Genomic DNA, 21,193 nt, shown 5'->3' with positions numbered 1-21,193 from the left:
ATGTTTATGGAATGGTAACGATAAATCCTCTTTAACGCTAAAGTTGGATTTAAAATTACTATTTTAGAAATTCCACTTTTAGAAAGTGGACATTTCTCTGCTTTTACTGCTCCATGTGGCTGCATCCTGTCTCCAATACACATATGGGAAAGGTGATATTTACACTTTGTGCATTCCCTTTAGACAGCCACAAGAACAGGAAGGGTGGATGTGACAGAGGACTCGTCTACATTCATCAGCATTCTGGTAGCCTTCCTGGGCAGGAATGTGACACATCTAAATAGGTAGTGACATTTGTCCCACATAAAGGGCTTATTGCGCCAATCCCCCCCAGCCCCCCCAGATTGCCTGGAAAACTGGGCTGGGATGAAAGGGGACCTGTGCACTTCAAGGACTGCTCTGAAGTCACTCCAACTTCAAGGGCAGGCACATTTGGGGATAAGTACTGGGGCCCTGAACCTACTAAGACGGTACACTAATGGACCTGTGAAAAACTCTGCCAAGAATAAGTACTGCTGTGCTACAAAAATTGCCACTCTGCTTGACTGACTGTTCTAAGAACTCCTTTATTGCTGTGCTGAGCTGCCTTGCTGCCTGATGATCTGCTGAGGACAAGAACTGGCGGACCAATCTCACTTGAACTTAGAGTGACTCTAAGGGCTTGCTGGCTTGCCTCCTGTTTTCTGAAGTCTCAGGGTCATAAAAGACTTCTTGCAACTCTGCTGATGCTGCTGGACTCTACCATCTGTGAGTCGTACCCTTGTGTGAGTTACCCCGCACTTCTGGGCCTCCGAAGTGAGTTCTACAGTTGTTTTGCTGGAAAACTGATTCATCGTCACCACGACACCCATCAGAAGCAACGCAGTGGCATTGGACTCTTCCACAGTGCTTAGCCGAAGACATCGCTGCACCGCTCGAGGATCATGCAGTGCCTATCCGAGGCCTCGACTGCAAGACTCAACTTCGATGTATCAAAACAACTGCATGAATCAGAACAGGTGGGTTCTAGGAGGGTTGGGGTCAGTACTTAATTTGAGCTGGTGGTTTCCGGTACTCAGCACCGGCACATATTCATCAACATTGGTGGACCTATTCATTTATGGTAGGCAGGGGAGATTAAGTGATTTGCCTAGAATCACATAATGTTGAGCCCATGCTGAGACTCGAACCTGGTTCTCCAGCTCCGAAGACAGCAGATCTGGCCATTACTCCACATCCTCTCTCCACTTTCATGGTTAAGAGTTGGTTCTGTTTTAGGCAGCGCTAGCAGAAGAAATGTGCTGGTGCAAGCTTCCACCTGAGGAGAGCCTCAGCACAAATTTTTATTTACAAATTAACCACTGGTTGGGGTGCAGTTGAGACTGGGACTCTGGAACAATATTTTCTAATGCATGTACTTGACAACAGAATCATTTGTAATTAACACTGATGGAGTGGTCAATTTCGTTCGAACTCTAACAATTTAGTAAAATGTCTATTATAAAAAAGCTGTGAGTAGCCCGCAGTTTTGGGCCCTTCCTAGGAAAAAAGATTCCAGGGGGGTAGCCTCCATTCATGATTGGAATTTACTGATGAAAGGACCGGACACAGAAAAGAATGCAACTCATATCTGATTTTCGTACAAAAAAAAAAAGGTGACACTATATCAGTCCACACATTAAAGCAACATGTCATTTACATTACTAAGTGGATTTAAAAAGAGAATAACAGGTAGTAGCTTTTAAAGCCAGGAGACATTTGTCCCACATAAAGGGCTTACTGCGCCAATCTCCCCCCCAGATTGCCTGGAAAACTGGGCTGGGATGAAAGGGGACCTGTGCACTTCAAGGACTGCTCTGAAGTCACTCCAACTTCAAGGGCAGGCACATTTGGGGATAAGTACTGGGGCCCTGAACCTACTAAGACGGTACACCAATGGACCTGTGAAAAACTCTGCCAAGAATAAGTACTGCTGTGCTACAAAAATTGCCACTCTGCTTGACTGACTGTTCTAAGAACTCCTTTATTGCTGTGCTGAGCTGCCTTGCTGCCTGATGATCTGCTGAGGACAAGAACTGGCGGACCAATCTCACTTGAACTTAGAGTGACTCTAAGGGCTTGCTGGCTTGCCTCCTGTTTTCTGAAGTCTCAGGGTCATAAAAGACTTCTTGCAACTCTGCTGATGCTGCTGGACTCTACCATCTGTGAGTCGTACCCTTGTGTGAGGTACCCCGCACTTCTGGGCCTCCGAAGTGAGTTCTACAGTTGTTTTGCTGGAAAACTGATTCATCGTCACCACGACACCCATCAGAAGCAACGCAGTGGCATTGGACTCTTCCACAGTGCTTAGCCGAAGACATCGCTGCACTGCTCGAGGATCATGCAGTGCCTATCCGAGGCCTCGACTGCAAGACTCAACTTCGATGTATCAAAACAACTGCATGAATCAGAACAGGTGGGTTCTAGGAGGGTTGGGGTCAGTACTTAATTTGAGCTGGTGGTTTCCGGTACTCAGCACCGGCGCGTATTCATCAACATTGGTGGACCTATTCATTTATGGTAGGCAGGGGAGATTAAGTGATTTGCCTAGAATCACATAATGTTGAGCCCATGCTGAGACTCGAACCTGGTTCTCCAGCTCCGAAGACAGCAGATCTGGCCATTACTCCACATCCTCTCCCCACTTTCATGGTTAAGAGTTGGTTCTGTTTTACGCAGCGCTAGCAGAAGAAATGTGCTGGTGCAAGCTGCCACCTGAGGAGAGCCTCAGCACAAATTTTTATTTACAAATTAACCACTGGTTGGGGTGCAGTTGAGACTGGGACTCTGGAACAATATTTTCTAATGCATGTACTTGACAACAGAATCATTGAAGAAGAGACTTTGCTCCATCCATGCTTCTTTGTCTTCGGGACCTGTTTGAGTCCTGTAGCCGGCCTGCCCTCCTTCTTCAAGGTCAGCCTGTAGTTTGGATTTACCCTGATCTAGCCAGACATCAAATTGACCTCTAAGCACTATTTTGGTTTATTCTTTCAATATTCATACCTCGGGTTTAACCTGTATGGAGTCCATGGTATTTTCATTAGGCTACTGTGTGTTTTACACAAATACTTTACTCATTGCCTCTTTAAATAAGCCTGACTGCTCTGTGCCAAGCTACCAGAGGGTGAGCACAGGTTATCAACAAAACAAACTTATGATGCCAGAGCAAAGGATAGAAAATATACCATAGAGGAACAGAAGCCATTTCTTGCCTTAGAAGCTCGAAAGGCTGCAATGTTTCATGAGCAGATCATCATGCTTTTTGTCTCAACATATCAATGTGATATGGTGACCGGCCAAGTAGGCCACTTTGAAGTCAGTGGATCATACAACACCACAGTTCATGGCAGTAATAGCATGGCTATGGTTTAAGTGGTGTGCTTTGAAAGTCAGTGAAAAATCCCTGGAGACACTACTCTTTAGTTCACCCTAATATATCTTATTTCTCTCATTCATCCATAAAAGAAGGAAGAAAAACTATCCTCCACTCATAAATTAAAATTTCAGAAAAGACTTCCTGAAAACATACATAATTAAAAACATTAGAAATTTACAGTGTATGGCATTTGAAACGAGTATACACAATAGCTCATCAATTACAGGCAAATTAGATTAAACACATTGACAAGAACCTATTCATCACATAATCACAATACATTATTAAATCGAAACATTCCCCCTTCTATCAGTAGCTTAGAATACTCTTGCTACGCAGTAACCTGATCCAATCGCCTTTCAATATTTTCTTGTAGGAGCTACAGTATCAAAAATTCATGAATATCTGTTGTTCCCTGGGCTCTACTTGGATTCTATATTCAAACCAGTGCGTCGACGCGTTTCGGTGTTAAAACCATGGATACCATAACACCTTCTTCAGGACAAGACTGTTCTTTGGGGTCACCGTTTTCAATATTTGATATCCTTCTTTATATAAGGTGTGGTGATTGATGTCCCACCCTGGGAGTGATCTCCTTTCTTTTTCGAACAGGTGGCTAGTGCAATATTAACTTTTAAATTATTCTCGTAGGCCAGGCTGCTAGTCTTTTCTTTCTTTTCTTCTCCTCTGGGGTTCAGGGTTTGGAACCTTCTATAGATCGGGTCCAGGCGTTTGCTTTAGATTATTCTCGTACGCCAGGCTGATAGTCTTATCTTACTTTTCTTCTCTTCTGATGTTCAGGGTTTGGAACCTTCTATAGGTCGGGTCCAGGAGTCTGCTTTTTTATTTAGGCTTCCTTTGGAACAAGGGATAATGTGGTCTGGAACTTTCCCCAGTGTCGTGGTACCCACTTTTCTCTAACTGGATATGTTCTGATTTGTCATGAGTCCGTGATTCTGCCTCGTTTTCTCTACTCAGTAGGATCTGGCTATGATTGCCTGCCTTCTGTAGACTGTGTTTCCTGAGATTGGTAACATTTAAGAGGGGGAGGAGCAAAGGCAAAAGCTTTTGTCTGGAAGAATATGAGTACAAGTACTTACTGAAAAGTTTGATTTTAAGTTAGCATTTTATCATTTTTATTTGCATTATTTGAAGGGTCATATTGCACAGCTGAGAGAGCACCATATTGTGAGATGTTCCTGGTCACATTAGCGACCCTTGGCTCTTCACACACAAGTGCAGGAAAGGCACTGTAAACATCAGGCTTTAACTTCTCTGTCCTCTGCAGTGCTTCGTATTTTATGTCTGCAATGGAATATGGTGCTGGACATGAAATAAAGTCATAAAGGTTCACCAAAGTTGTCAACGTGCCTTGTTGTATGGGGAAATGACACATAAAACAGTGCTCAGGATTGATCTGATATGAGCCTTTCCTTGCCCTTGTATGTTGAACCACAAGTGTAGACATGGATTAGGCTTGAGCAGATGTATCACCTTTTATGTGGCAGAACAAATATTTCCTACATACTACGCCTATATACAGTGCGATTTGCGCACACTAAAATACCCTTGGAATAATGAAATGATCAGTTTGTGCATTTTGTTTACCCTTGCACATGCAAAGTGCTTGTCTGAGGCCTTGATCATGAGCATGGTGGTTTAAATAGCCAAACTCTCACATTCAGTACATACTGATTCCAAAGAGTTCAGTAAATAGCATGTGTTAAATAACATTGATTATGAGTTTATGCTGTATACCATGGAATAGGCATTTACTGTGTTTTAAATACAGAATTTGTGGTATTTACTCTCGTAGACTAGCATTGGGAATTCCTTAAAATACTTTTACACTGTAATTCCTGATTAGAAAAGGGTAGCTGTATTGAGAAGTCGCTCCTGACCTCTCTCCTCACGCTACTCAGATTGATGGGATAAGGGGGCAAGATGGCCGCCGGGAGGTTGTGGTGAGAAGTCGCTCCTGACCTCTCTCCTCACGCTACTCAGATTGATGGGATAAAAGACATTACTACCCCCTGATCGATCCCCCCCTATGGAGTTGGCTGCTTGGGCACATACGAGGTGGGACAACATCTGGAAAGCACACCCGATAGCTAAAGCTGGAGCTCGCTGGCTCTTGTTAAAAATATACAGTTTGACAGCGGAGGTCCGGTTACAGATTGCGGGAATGCCAGCGCGTCAGGCTAAAATGGATAAAGACAAGGAAAAGGAGAAGGCAGCCTGTACTGCGAGGCAGCAAGCTGTGAATACCGGAAGCATGGCAAATTCAAATGTGAGAAAGAATAATGATACTGGGACTCCTGGCTTACAGCAGCGAGGACTTGGCGCTGTTAGAAAGACTACGGCCCCAGCACAAAAGGGAAAGAAAGCAGAAAGCCGCTCAAAGCCAGCGACCGCGTTGATTCCAGCAAACCCGGTAAGGGCTGAGCCGCGCGAGCAGGACTTGGCAAGTCTCACCGCAGCTGATACATTGGAGAGGCAGAAATCGGGCCGAGTAAGGGGAAAGAATCAGCCCTGAGGCAGCCTACCTTGATGGAGTCCTTCAGCCCTAGGACAAACACGCAGCCGGGAGAAGCGCAGGCAGGATACAGGAACGTCCTCGAGCACACTGCGATAGACGCTACCGGCGCGGAGGGAGTGGTTGCTAGGCAACCCCAGGTTTCAGCCGTTGCAGCTAATAGCGGCGATAACGGAGTATGCAGTACAGCCATGGGAGCTCCGTTGTATGATACTAACAGCAGTACGGTGAAGAATTCTGGAGACCCCGAAAATGACGCTCAGAGACAAGAGATGCCCACACCCATAATCAGCGGGACTGCGGGAAGTGCAGATATGTTGGAGGCACTGATGCAGGTAGAGGCTGAGATGGGGAAAAAGCAAAAGGTTGGAAACAGTTGGGGGAGTAATACCAGTTTAGTAGCTAGAGAAAGGCCCCTGGATGGTAACAATCGGTCTGTGGGGGCGGAGAGGAAGGATGGTGGATCATTGGAAGGTGACCTTTTCTACTCAGTTGATGAGGATACTGACACTACACAGACAAGCTAAGTTGATTCAGAAGGGGGCGAGGAGGTGGATGATGAGTCGGACTCTGGATCAAGTACCTTTAGGAAAGAGAGCACGCAGAAAAATAAGTGTCTTAAAGGGAGAAGGCGTGTAATGGATACTGGATTACCCACAGCGGGGGGAGAGAAATTAACATGGGATTATTCTGCTACCTCGCAGACCTACCCGGATGACAACAAATCCCCCAATGATGCAAATACTCCTACCCCCCTGCAGAGCCAGGCCCCTTTAACACTCTTAAGCAAATGCAAGGGGAGGCTAGAACAGAAAGCCGCAGGGCAAGACAAACGTCAAAAAAATCCAGAACTCTCTTAGGAAAATAAATAAACTATATGATGGGTTAGCAGAAAGAGTCACCGAGGTGGAGGAGAGAACTGGAAAACTCGAAGATGAGGTGGGGGCATGGCAAGACTTTAAGGGGGAGCAAGAGAAGCTGACAAGTGACTTACAATGGAAGATCGAGGATTTAGAAAATCGACAAAGGAGGAATAACATTCGCATTTTGGGGGTGGCAGAAGAGGCAGAAGGGGAGGATATTATGCAATTTGTGACTAATCTGCTAAGAGGGGCCTTCCCGGAGGCCGAGTGGGAGTGGGAGAAAGAAATCCAACGGGCACACAGATTCCCTTTCAATATCAGGAAAGATCGGAGCGGTGGGGGCCAACCAGGACAACCTGCGCTACCCAGGGCTATCTTGATATACGTAGGAAATTTCCTTCTTAGAGAGGAGATAATGGATAAGGCCAGACCAGACAGAAAAAGAACATTTGAGGGGACCACCTTTTTTGCTAGGCCCGACTTTTGCTATGTTATCGTTGAGAGAAGATGGCGTCTCAGGCAACTTATTAAGCCCTTCCAGTCAGCAAGCGCAGAGGCATTTTTGTTATTACCGGCTAGGCTGAAGATAGTCATAAAGGGGAGAACAAGAATCTTCTTATCCGAGATTAAGGCTCAACAATTCTTGGAGGAGATTAAGAGACAGAAAGGTGGCTGAGGCACTTTAGAACACTCTATACACTATGTGAAATATTGCAAGATGTTGTAAAGTGTGCACAATAATGAGTAGGCTGTATATTCGGGTTTTATTTGTTTAAAGCAGTCAGCTCAGTAAGATAGGATAGGTTTTGGTACGTAATTTGATGGTGGGGTTAAGGTTAAGGGGGTACACGAGATATAGGTAAAAACTGGGTGGAGGGGAAGAGGGGAGCGATCACCACAAACCAGAGCGGCTACACATAGGTCTCATTGACCTATTTGCCAGTAATTGGGGTCGAGGGGGGGAGACTGCAACAGGATGGGGGGTTGGTTGGGTTGGGCGGTGATAGGGGGAAAAAAAAGGGGGAAAAAGGCAAAAAAAAGGTACAGGATATTCGAGGCAGCACAGAAGGGCTTATGACAGCGCACAAGGAGTAAGATCAGCACAATCAACACAGTATGCAGAAAAATGTAGCGAGACTTTGGATCAACCCCAGATACATAGTCAGTATTATAGTATGGGAAAACCTTTCCAGGTATTTTAATGAGTTGTAGGATAGCTACTATTAACGTATGTGGCCTCCAGGAAACACACGTAGAAGATTCTAAGGGGTATCTTCTTGCCCAATTAGGGTTTGACGTTTTGGCAAAAACCAAGCAAGCTACTAAACACAGGGGAGTGGCAGTACTAGGGAGATTAAGGGAGATAGAGGTATTAAAAAAAAAGGAGGATCAATGAGGTAGGTGGGTAATTTTGGAAATAAAATTTAAAGGAGAAAAATGTCCAGTAGTGTCCGTATATGGCTCCACAGAGGATGACCCTGAGATATTCCAATATTTAGATACAGAACTGGCATTGTGGTCCGAACCAATCATTTGCTGTGGGGATTTTAATATTCATGACCCCATCAGTTCGTTCTTACAGAGAGGAGGGCAATATCTAGGTAGGAAGAGGAGAGTATATAGGGCACTGACCGATATGGCCTTTCACAACTCTTTAGGGGATCCATGGGTTAAGCTGAGACCAGGCGTGGATGGTAGCACATTTTATTCAGCGCCTCATAAGATATTGGTTAAGCTGGACTATTTTTTTATATCTACCCCTCTGATGGTAGGGGCACAAATCGAAAAACAGCCCAGAATTGTATCAGATCACAGTCCTCTGATTTTAACCATTAGAATAGGACAGACACAGCGGAAGGATATACAATGGTCATTCGATAGAGCTTTGTTGAAGGATGAAGCATATCGGGTACATATGACAGATTGGATTAGGATGTACTGGGATATCAACAGAGGCACAGTCCCCTCGGGAGTAGTTTGGGATGCTTTTAAGGCCGGGGTGAGGGGGGATACAATGAGCTATGTACTCTATAAACAGAAAAAGATAAGAGATAAAATTAGAGAACTTTATCATAGTTTGTTGAATGAAGAGGAGGAATTGGCGAGAAATTTGCATTTGAATGTACCAATTGAAGAGCACCTCCTTAAAATTATTGCTCTTAGAGCAGAAGCTACAGAAAATATCTCTAAAAAAGCTGCAGAAGATTACTTAACCAAGAGGGAAGCTGCGTACGAATTAAGCGAAAAGGTGGGACATTTATTAGAGGTTCGCACTAGGCAAAGATTAGCAGCTTCGGATATCTCGGAGATTAGGGATGGGAGTGGGACCTTTGTTTCTGAAACAGCTATAATTAGGGAGGTTTTCAGACAATTCTATGAAGAGTTGTATGCTGGGGGCAGAACAGGAACTCTAAGAGAGATAGAATGTTATCTTAGAGATATAACCCCTTCAAGAATTACTATGGAGGAAAGGGAGATGCTGGACTCGCCCTTCAGTTTAGAGGAATTCCTCATGGCTCTGAAGATATTACCCTCAGGCAAAGCAGCGGGTCCTGATCAACTCCCGATCGAGTTTAACAAAGTGTTCCATCAAGTGATCGGTCAAGATATGTTTAATGTCATGCTGAGAGCACTGAGGGGGGAAATTATACCCAAATCTTGGGGGGAGGCGGATATCATTGTTATTCTAAAAAAAGGCAAAATACCATCATTGCCAGGGTCATATAGACCCATTACTTTGATGAACGCAGACACAAAACTGTACTCCAAGATATTGGCAAGAAGATTAGCGGATGTAATAGAGGGGTTAGTAAGTCATACCCAGCATGGGTTTATCCCAGGTAAAAGCACCACTCAACACATTAGACAGGTAGTTACAATGTTTGATGCGGCAGGAACCCTGGGAGACCCTATGGCGGCGCTTTTTTTGGATCCCGAGAAGGCGTTCGATAGGGTCTCCTGGGAGTACCTCTGGCACACGCTAATGTGGAGTGGAATCGGGAAAGACTTTATAACAGCAATGCAGACTCTCTATAAAAATCCGTCAGGAAGGATTAGAGTTAATAGGTGTTATTCAACATCAGTTAGTATTAGAAGTGGGACCAGACAGGGATGCCCGTCATCTCCACTTCTGTTTGCACTTTATTTAGACCCATTGATACGCAAGCTGGAGGGTAACTACAAGATCTCACCTATCAGGTTGAATGGTTACGAGGCAAAGACGCTAGCCTACGCAGATGATGTGGCCATTTTGACATCCAATCCCACCGAGGCAATAAGGGAAATTGAGACTGAGTCACATAAATTTGGACAGGTGGCGGGATATAGCCTAAATAGCTCTAAAACACAAATTGTGTGTAATCAATATGTTGTGTGTAATGATCAAAGGGTAGTGGATTCAGCAATATACCTAGGGGTGGCAATTACAGCGGATCTAGATACAGTTGTCCAGAATAACCTCGCGCCCCTGATGATTAGGGTGAAAACAGATTTAGAGCGCATGAACAACTTACACCTTTCACTAGTTGGATGCACTAATGTCATAAAGATGCTAGTACTGCCCAAATTTTTATACTTTTTCAGGGCAATACCTCTGTTTTTTGAGGAAAAATGGTTTAAAGAACTGGAGAATATACTGAATAGGTTCATTTGGGCTCACGGCAAGACACGCAGGGCATACAGATTTATGTCACTACCGAGAGAAAGAGGAGGGTGGGGGGTGCCCGATTTTAAGTTATACTACTGGGCAGCTGTACTGCAGTATATGAGGGGTTTAATCGGAGCGGGCGGGTTAGATCAGAAAACCACTAATGATTCAGCTAGGATATACTCTGCGGTGTTGGGGCCAGAGGTGGATAACTGCTTCCTTAATTGTACTGACTTTGGATATTATAAAAGGACAAGGTTTAAAACAGTCCAAGCCGCAGTTAAGATCTGGAATGCTGTAATGAAGAAGGTGGGAATTGGCCGATATAATTATTACACTAGGATGCATAAAAATGTTTCATTTCCATCACAGATATTTGGGGATACTATAATGGCGGGGTGGGTAGATAAGGGGATAATTCAAATTGGGGATGTAAGGAATACGGATGGAGTGGTACAATTTTCAGATTTAATGTGTAAATATGGTTTGGATAGGAGGGATTTTTTTAAATTTTTGCAAATAAGAAGTTTTCTTGGGGGTAAGCAGGGGGGTCGGCGGGTTTCAGTAAGGTAGAAATCATGGAAAAGATAAGATTAGGCGGAGATTGCTCCATTCGAAGCTTTTATGCTAGCCTTACAGCAACAAAACCAGACGATTTGGACAAGCATAGTGCCAAGTGGGCAGAGAAATTGACTGGGGAAGCTAGCTGGTTCCAAGAGTCATTGGATCTAGGACGCACCCTATTATGCTCAGCACCATTGCAGTCTCAACAATATAAAACCTTGTACTCGTTGTGTTTCACACCTGCGAAGATAGCAAAGTGGGGGGGCAGCACAGGTATTACATGCCCAAGGTGTAGTTCGACCGATGCTGATTTGATACACATATTTGCTGTATACCCGCAGTTGCACACCCTATTGAAAGAGATTGACTATTGTATTAATTGAATGAAATTCAGGCTATGAAGTAATTTTATCATGAATTTATTATATGTGTTGATTTGAGTTGAAAGGAAAAGTACCGTTATAATGTATGGAATTGAATATATTTGACGAAGTGCGCTGTAAATCTGTTAACTGTGCAAAAGGAAGAACAATATTAAAAAAAGAAAAAAAGAAAAGGGTAGCTGTATCACGTTTCATATCTATGGAATGATAAATCCTCTTTAATGGTAAAGATGGATTTAACATTTTTATTTTAGAAATGGCACTTTTAGAAGTTGTACATACTGCACACTATAAAAAGCAAATGCACAAATCATCAGAAATTGCTCATTTTCAGTCATTGGAATTTCCTTGAATGAGAATATTAATCCCTAAAGAGCAGAAAAAGACAGAGCAACCCACTGCACATAAGTACCACAGGTCATCCCCAAATCATGTCCTTCCTGTATGGAAGTGTGCAGGTATTCATTTTGTTTGGACAGAGCACCTTACAACAAGAGAAACAGAATCCATTGCCATCCTCTGACATAACACAGTCGTCATAAGTGGAAACCTGCCAAACTCTTCTATTATTGAGACTCGCAGAGTAAAGATGGACAAGTTTGTGGATCTTTAGCTGAGGATCCTTGCCAAGGAGGTGCTAAGATTCCATGATCATGTAATGTTTCATCTTATGCGCAGGACCTCACCAAAAACAAGAAAAACCATGCCCGTAGAAAACAAAATGGATTAAATGAATACTGTATCAATATATCCACCTGATTGAAATGCTAGGTACTTAAACGAGTCGTCAAGCACAAGAGCATGGGAACTGGTGATGTTTGTCCACCTCAGCTCTATCTCAAACCATAGTAATAAAAAATATGACCATCTTCAACATGAAAAGAAGGTTTCAGGGTAAGAAGAATTCACAATAAAAGACATGACAGTTCAAATGGATATGCGTGTGGTTGTTAAAAAGTTGTCTTGGCTGGGAATAATCATTGTGAAGAATGACTGATTGTCAGCGATGACCTCCTTCCTTGGGATTTGCATTATGATCTTTAGGTCCTCCTCAAGGCATCTCCAACCCAGAATGCTGAAATAGAAATGAGGATTAGAGTGGCAAGGTTAGGGAAAGGGTTTTGGGGTATGAACAGGGGGGAGGGAGATCTGAAAAGGGAAAGGTAGACAAAGACAAAGACAAAAGCATTACTGGAGTCTGCATTCACCACGCTTTTTGGAATATGATTTGACGAATGGTATACTTTCCAGAATGCAAAAAGCCTTGCCAGGGCTAAATTCCTAAAGAAGGATCAGGCGTACGTAAAAGTTGAAAGTAGAATGACTTAAAAAGCTCACCTCCCACTCACCCTCGAACTCTCATTTGTACACTGTGCAATTAAAAGATATTGACACCAGAGCAGGTCTATTCACTGCTCTTCATCTAATAATTAACCTTGTTGTTGAGTCTTTTTCAAGAATCACAGATTAGTTTCATTTAGTTGACGACACCAGCAAATCGGAATCTCTAGTGCTACATTAAAATAGTCCAATGTTAAACCCCTATTGAAATCATGGAAAATATCATCTCAGAAAACATGGTTCACTCATGGAATCGGAATTTGATCCAAGGAATAATTATTCTGTTCCACAGTTGTCGGATTGTAATAAAAGAAGACAGGTTTACAGAGAAGAAAAGACTGGTCTTACTTGGGTTTCTTAGGCTCTTGTAAGTCTCTTGCAAAAGCTGCTACTCATCTCGGGGGACTGCCAGGTAGCAGAAGGAACTGACCTCCAGGATGGTGAGAAAATAGTGCGCGCATCTCACAAGGCTGGGCCGCCCTTTATGCCCAGCCGCACGTAAGATGGCCCTCGTCCGGGGCTTCTGGGATTTTTAGTGGAATGACAAACTGGGCTGAAATGAAACAATACAGAGGAAAACGCACAGTAACAGGTGGCAACTTCAGCGCAGCCATCGGCGCTGACCCAGCAAGCTTATGTCCTGTGACAACAGCAGTGCAGCCACCAGCACACTGACCCAGCAAACCTATGAGCCTTGTCACAAGGTAGGCCACTGATATTGCACGACCTGCAGCAAGGAGGGAAAAACCTGCGGGCAAGAGACCTGCCAGGCCCTGTGGCTGGCATACCTGTGGTAATCAGGGTGGGCACTAGGGTGCGCACTTCATGATACTGATATAATTTGTTGCCCATATTCACATGAACCAATTTATGTGCTGTCATAGGAAATAAGACCTCTCTATTGGTACTGCTGACATGTTTTGAGAATAGACACCAGCACTCATAATGCATTATAATCTTGATGATGAAGAGTTAATTTGGCTACCCTGTACGTTAAGGTTGATGTGTCACTGCAGTGTGGCTGTGTGTGTGTCAAAGGGAAACTGTATATGCTGTCCTTTTCAGGAGAAGGGAATGAGAGTTGTTTCATATTTTGGGCTTGAGAGTATCCATAATGATGAAAATATATTTTGTATGGTGCCCTTAGCAAGCCTATATATCCTCTGGATCACAAGCTGACTCATGTTTATAGATTCCATCCTAATCAGGGCACAAGTCCTAAAAAAAGAAGTGGGGGGAAGCTGTCACCGGAAGTGACGTCACGACCTGAAGTGACGTCACGAAAGGTGTCTTGCACCATCGGACTCATTGCCTTTCCTCGCTCACACCTTAGATGCGATTGCATCTGAGAAGCCAGTGCGTGAGCAGCGTGCTGTGTGCTCCGATCTCGGCCCAGAGAGTGAAGTCCAGATGTTTAGCAGGGGGGACGGCGTCCACCCAGTAAAATGAGTGGAGGGACGCCGTCCACCCGCGTGGTACCCCGACTCGAGCCCTGATCCTAATAGTTTCAATGTTGGCTTGCATCTTGTGTTTCTGCACTACTTGAGGTCCGTGATACGTGGCCTGGTTTTCATACTCCCCAGCATGGTTTATTTTAGCATAACATGGACCTAGCATAGCAAAAAAAGTTACCTAGCAGTTCTGTATCCTTGGTGGTGTACTGCTGAGTGGAAGTATGAGCTGCTGCAGTTAACCTGCAAGTGCTTCATCTATCCATGGCTGTTGATGCAGTTCACCCAAGTGTACAAATGTGTGTTTGATTTTATTTTTCCAGCATAAACTGTGCATGGACTGTACTTTTCACTATGGTAGTGCCAGTCTTAGTTTTTTTGTATTGTTTTACAGCTTTTCTTTCATTCCTTAGACTGTCAGGTAATTTTACCACCTGCTTGTGACTGGATTTATTTCAAAATGGCATTTAACACTGGTTTTCAATGACCTCTCATAATTGTAATTGGGTTTTATTTACTACATTTTTTTCACGTGGTAAATATCTCATACAATAAAAAGTCTCTGTTGTAGCCAATACCCTTTTCCCGATCCTGACATTGGCCTAAAGGATGATCTCTCAAGGGGCATCTCCTCTTCTCTGCTCTCCGGGGCATGTAGGCCTAATAGCATCGCTGCTTCCAGCACGGCCGTGAAGTGGCATGATTTTTTGGGAAATCAAATTCAAGCCCAAAGGAGTGAGTCCACCTGTTTTTGATGTGATCTTGGTGTAGTTTTCCCATGACCGTGCAGAACTGGAGACGCTTGGCAAAAGTAGATGGCGCTACATCTTGAAATAGAGAGCATGTCACCCTTAGAAGAAGAAAGAGTACTATTTCCTCGCCGCTTGCCGGATCACTTCTTTCACCTTGACGGAGTGGGATTTGGCTAGGGCATCCCTGGGTTGCTTACCTTTGCTGAGTATTGTCTGGCCTACTCAGTGAACTCAACTGAGCTTAAGCTTAACCTGAGGGTCCCTTAGAAGCTGAGAGAATCATCCCACCACAAATGCTTCCAGGTCAGGCACTCTGCTTCCTCCCCCAGATTTCGTAAGCATATATTGTCGCTTCTGGAGCAATTTTTCTAAATCTTCACATTTGAAGAGTGTGGCTTGCATCTGTTCTTGGAGCCTTTTATTCATTAAACCCATTGCTCTAAGGACTGGAATTTAGTTTCCAAATCCAGGGTGCGTATCCCCACCGAGTCTACATCTTGTTGTAGTGACAAAAGCCAGGTGCTGAGATCAGCACAACGAGCATCCAGTGAATGGTTCTTGTCTGCTTTCAATTCCTCTCTCAGTACTTTCTTGAAGTCTTTTAATGAAGACAGGAGGTCATCCTTGGTTAGCACCAGAGTGCTGTCTCCAGGAGACGGAGAGGGCATTTCTCTAGGTTCTGTTGGTTCGAAGTAGCTGTATATTCTATTCTGCTGCCTCTTTTTCGAAGGCATGTAAGCTACGACCAGAGGCCCAGGTGAGGGGGCGAAGGGGAGAGAGCGATTGAGAGTGCTCTCTCTTTGACTACCAGAGACCAACAAGCTCCCACGCCAACCCACAGATGGCTGTACCCTCACAAGAAACCAGGTCGCTAGAAGTTTGCCGGGTGCATCAGAACATAGGGCCTACTTCCTCGTTCAGATCCAAGCCTCTATATCCAATGGGTGTGCAGTAGTAGCAGGCCTCTTCATGCTTCAATTTTGTGGGTCCTCCACTCCCTATTCCAGGCCGCTTATACCTATCTGTCTCCCAGTTACCCACTATGCACCTCACTGTAACTTCAGAGGTGGGGTTAGTAATCCCTGTGATGGAGGCTCTCAGTATTCAGTATAGGCCTTTCCTCATGTAGTATGGAGCTCTGCTTTCACAGCAGGGACCAAGCTGTGCATAGTAACTATGGTGGTCCGTCTGTCATCTAGTATAGGGCTGAGCAGAGGTGGAAGAAATCACGATCTTCAGGGGCGAGTCCAAAGGGAGGCAGCTTGTCTGGAATCAGTTCAGAGGGAAGCTTTCAAGTCTCTTTTCTTGACTCAAGACCTGTCCACTACAGTTATGTGCTATCTCTACACCTTGCTGGGGGTCAAAAAGAAGTGGGCGCCGGGACCCCAGTATGCTGTGCATCTTGATTGCAGCTTAGCTAGTGGAGCGGAAGGGGGTTTAATGCCTTACTCACTAGCAGTGTGGTGTGCAGGGCAATGGTAGCCACGTCTTTCCCACGCACTCATCGGAGTCCCGAGTCCAGGGCTTTAAGTGGGCCGGGTCTCACCGGGTCTGAACACCAGCAGTTTTTTAAAGGGGGCCTCAAAATGGGTCCCTATCGGGCTCTGTTTTGTGCCCTGGCACAGGTGGTCTGTTTTTTCAGGACTGCAGTTACAGCAGGCACATCGATGTGCGCATGCTCACACTGCTCACTTCTTACTAGTAGAGAAGTTACAGCATCACGTCATGCCAGGTGAGTGTTGTAGGGGAAGGGAAATACTTTAGAGTCATTTTCTCTTTGGATTTCCCTACTCTTTTTGAAACTCAGGAGCAGCAACATTGTTCTGGTGTCACCAGGGCTTTAAGTTCAATATTATATACATGCCATAGTTGCTGCTTATTTATCTTAGGCAACTAACAACAATTGACATAGCCAATAGTCCTGACTTGTTGTAGGTATGACGTTACTTGTTGTATCATATATCTGGATGAAATGACAGAAACCGCTAAATACAAGTGGGGTGGCACACTATGCTGCTAAGCACAAATTTTTGACATAAAGGTTTTAAGCAACGCCCTTAATGGCATTGGCCACGCCCCTTTCAGGGACCCCTGTCTTTTAATCCCACTTTAAACACTACCCGAGTCTGACTGGATTTTACGGGTATTAGGCAGCGGCCGTCGGTTGTCCCGTTATCTCCTCCGAGCTCAGCCTCTCTGAATTTGAGGCATGCAAATTCTGCCTAGTTAATCCATTGTTTTTTCCTGCTGCCTCTATATTCCGTCAGAATGCAACAGAGCTTGGGCGGTTCACTCCCACTTGGCCATGTTGGTTGGCCACACCCAGTCCCCACTCAAAAAAGTTACCCTTTTAAGAAGCCATTCTTTAGCAAAAAAAGGTAGTCCCACAATCATGCTACCATTTTACAGAAGGGGTTAGGTCCTCAACATATTCCAGGTTCCATATAAAATTTTGTCCTAGGCCCCTTCTGGCTACAATAACACAATCGTTTCTGAAATTTACCGTCAACCTTTAATTCATCAGAAATCTTTTTCAGGTGACGCGAATTGATCTCAGGATGACAAGTCGGCTCTGTGGAAAATTCCCGGATAAATAAATGAATACATGCTGCCTCACTAATTGATGTTTTGCATTAATACTGACAACTATAAAAAAAATATGTTTTTTGTTAAAGTAGCTAAAATATTCTCACCATTTTGTATTAAAAAAAGTCCAACGTAGAGGAGTTCTCAATGATAAAAGTGTTTACAAAAGTATATTTTTTATACAGAAGCTACTAAAGATCTGCCAAAGCTCCTTGCTATCCCCAGGATACATCAAGAAAGGCACTGCTTTGTCTGAACTGGTGTTTTATTATTTGGTATTATAAATTAAATCTAGTTCTTTATTGAATTACAGTAATAAAATGAACGCCTATTTTTTAGTCCCTGAACACCTCCTTAATGTCATGTTTGTCATGGCGCCATTCAGTGGGGATACGTGTATCAGTTTATTTTATTGAATAAAATAAGCAAATCATAAAACTTTTGATTTATTACAAAACAACACACAGCGAACTATGAAAGTTTAACATACGATATTTAGCTATAATATTCAATACTAAAATCTTACCTTTTGAAATATTTTTTTTAAAACATTGCTTTTGGGCACCATTCAATAAAATTATTTCATTACCCTCGGAAAGTAGAAGGTAGAAACCTGTTGTAGCTGCGTAAATATTTAAGTATCATTTCTGGAGATCTTTTCAAAATGTTATGTGTACTTTTCATTATTAGTGCTCATAACAATGAGCTCAGTATGCTGCAAGTGACATTCCACAGCTGTAGAACCTATGACTTGCTAAAATGTGGTATTGCATTTGCGGCCTAAGTACTATATATATATATATATATATATATATATATATATATATATATATATATATATATATATATATATATATATATATATATATATATATATATATATATATACAAAAAAGAGAGAACTCTGGGTAATTCTCAAGTTTAGGTGGAAAGCAGCTCCTGTTAGAGCACTCTCAACATCAGCGACACTCTAGATCTGCTCACCTCAAATGTTTGTTTTTCTATCAGAGTCTTTAAGCATAGGATTAGCACAGTGCCATCCACGCTGAGATAGAAAAGGACAAAGTCTTTTGCCATTCCTACAGCAAAGTCTTTAAGCATAGGACTAGCACAGTGCTGTCCTTGCTGAGCTGTAAAATGACAAAAGCCATTTATCACACAAGGCACAGTATTACAGCTTTGAATTGGTAAAATACCAACTCAAGCCAACCTGAAATGAGTAAAAGCAACTCCTGACACAGTGTTTCGCTCTACTTAGAGCTCTTCAGAGAGGTATAGCTTTGTCCAGACACAAAGGAGCACCCAGTATAACTCAAAACAAAACCCTTTCAGGCATAGTGACGCATAAATTATGCAAAAAAGAAGGAGACAACTCTGGGTAATTCTCAAGTTTAGGTGGAAAGCAGGTCCTTTTAAAGCACTCTCAACACCAGCGACACTAGATTGGCTCACCTCAAATGTCTGTTTTTCTATCAAAGACTTTAAGCATAGGATTAGCACAGTGCCATCCTTGCCGAGATAGAAAAGGAAAAAGTATTTTGTCATTTCTACAGCAAAGTCTTTATGCATAGGACTAGCACAGTGCTGCCCTTGCCAAGCTGTAAAATGACAAAAGCCATTTATCACTCCAGGCACAGTATTACAGCTTTGAATTGGTAAAATACCAACTCAAGCCAACCTGAAATGAGTTAAAGCAACCCCTGACACAGTGTTTCGCTCTAATTAGAGCTCGTCAGAGAGGTATAGCTTTGTCCAGACACAAGGGAACCCCCATGCGTCACTCTATGCCTGAAAGGGTTTTGTTTTGATATATATATATATATATATATATATATATATATATATATATATATATATACATATATATATATATATATATATATATAAAATATTTTAAATGAAATGAAAGATAATCTGCAGATTTGTGTACAAATGTTAACAATCTTGATAATGTTAATTTCTTCTTGCTTTTTTTCTTTTCAGCTTTTTAATTAAATGAAAAGGGATCGTGGGTCGAAGAGCCAATGTTTACACTCTGAAGATAACCTTTTACTGATGGCACACAAGATATGCTCCCACTGTTTAAAGCATGCTTGCCCACTTGGTTTATTTGGTGTTTTGTGATAACCTACCATATTCCCGAGAAACAATAAAATGTTGTGTTGTGTTTCACAAAGGGAAGCTTTTTAATTATAAATGTGCCTCAGTGGAAGAAAACTATATTATAGACAGTATTGTGACTATATATCATTGACATCAGTGGTTCAAATTTGAAATAAACATGAACGAAAATGGAAAATCTCTAAAGTTGTTAAGTTATTTTGGTTCCAGAAAGGTAGATTTATAAATGAACTATGGATACCAGGGTTTCGCTTCAAATCATCAAGAACGTTTGCACATAGATTAAAAGTTCTCAAAGTAGATTTTTTAGAGCTTTTAGACGCTATTAAGAAGTTAGTGCATACGCATATACACTAAGTGACGGATTCACAAACGCACATATGAGGAGAGTAATTACTACCTATTAAGTCTACTTCCCCTACTCATATATGCTTTTGTAACTCAGCCCCAACATTTTCAACATCCTGTTAATAAAAGTGCAGCGGCCACCATCTTGTCTATTCGCGCTAATTGTATATTAATAGTCTCAGTTCAGGTTTTTTAGCACCAATTCACCAAAAAACATAACGGTACATTTAGTAGTACACCTGTAGTACTACTCGTCATCATGAATGCCTTTGTGAATCTGCAACCGAGTAAATTCGGGCTTCAAAATGGCCTTGTATCTGAAACATTGATCTGTGGTGGAATACGTAAAATGCTGCACTTGTAAGTGAAACATATGAAAGTGGGAAGTGTCTTTGATGCCCGCAAATAATATAGTGTACTTCATGGGTACAGACCGGACATAACTAATGCAAAAAACTACCTAATTTATTGTGGCTTTACATTTCTAGGGGACGGCTTTAGTGTTCCAAAGAGCATGAGGTGGCGGGTAGTATTGTGAATGTGGCCGACAGTACAAAGGTGTGACGTGACAGGGATTCCCAAACATTGCCAACACTTTTACCCAATCTAAACGTGCTTCTAAACTTATACCAAATTGAAGTAGGTACAAATTTGCAAGTAATTAGGGAAAATTACACAATCCATAGTTTTCTCAAGGGAGTGAAGGAATTTCTTGAAATGAAGACCATTCAAGAAGTAGGGTGACACCATTATGCCATGGAAGATGGTATTCTCAGGATCATGAGCTCAATTTTGTAAGTTTATTTGGAGTCCGGTGTGTGCGTGCCTTCGTGTGTAGGTGCGTGTGTGCTCTCTTTTATGCAGAAAGAGGTGCTGCAAGTGAAAAAAAAGGAACACTTGAGGGTGTGCGGTCCTATTTTGATAATTGCACAAATAAAGTGTTTTTGGAGTTTGCTTTTCTCTGCCACAACCGGGAAGCAAAGGGGGACTAGGAGAACGGAGACCCACTGACGCCACACACCTGGGCTGTATTCCAACCCCGCCCACAGTGCAGTATCAAGGCTCGCGGCCCACGCTCCGTGGAACGCGTGCGGGCGCGCGCCTGGCGAAGCCTGGCCCAAGGGCAGGCCCGTTTGAGCCCGTTTGAGCCCGTTCGAGGCCGGATGAGGACGGGACGGGGCCACCCTCTTTCATCTTCGACGTAA

General features: G+C 43.1%; 1 protein-coding gene across 4 annotated transcripts in view; it reads left to right on the top strand.

Annotated features, from left to right (window-relative positions):
* Positions 1-19,820, top strand: part of TUSC3 (tumor suppressor candidate 3) — a 1,466,371-nt gene extending 1,446,551 nt beyond the window's left edge. For all 4 annotated transcript variants that reach the window (XM_078678946.1, XM_078678947.1, XM_078678945.1 and 1 more), the window contains one exon: positions 19,503-19,820. In XM_078678946.1, coding sequence (XP_078535072.1) covers positions 19,503-19,518 — 16 coding nt within the window. In that variant the 3' untranslated portion in view covers positions 19,519-19,820. The remainder of the gene's footprint in view (positions 1-19,502) is intronic.
* The last annotated feature ends 1,373 nt before the right edge of the window (positions 19,821-21,193 follow it).

Source organism: Lissotriton helveticus, chromosome 2_2, assembly GCF_964261635.1.
Source record: "Lissotriton helveticus chromosome 2_2, aLisHel1.1, whole genome shotgun sequence".
Lineage (NCBI taxonomy): Eukaryota > Metazoa > Chordata > Amphibia > Caudata > Salamandridae > Lissotriton > Lissotriton helveticus.
The sequence above is the reverse complement of the archived record's forward strand: the minus strand, read 5'-3'. Positions and strand labels throughout refer to the sequence as shown.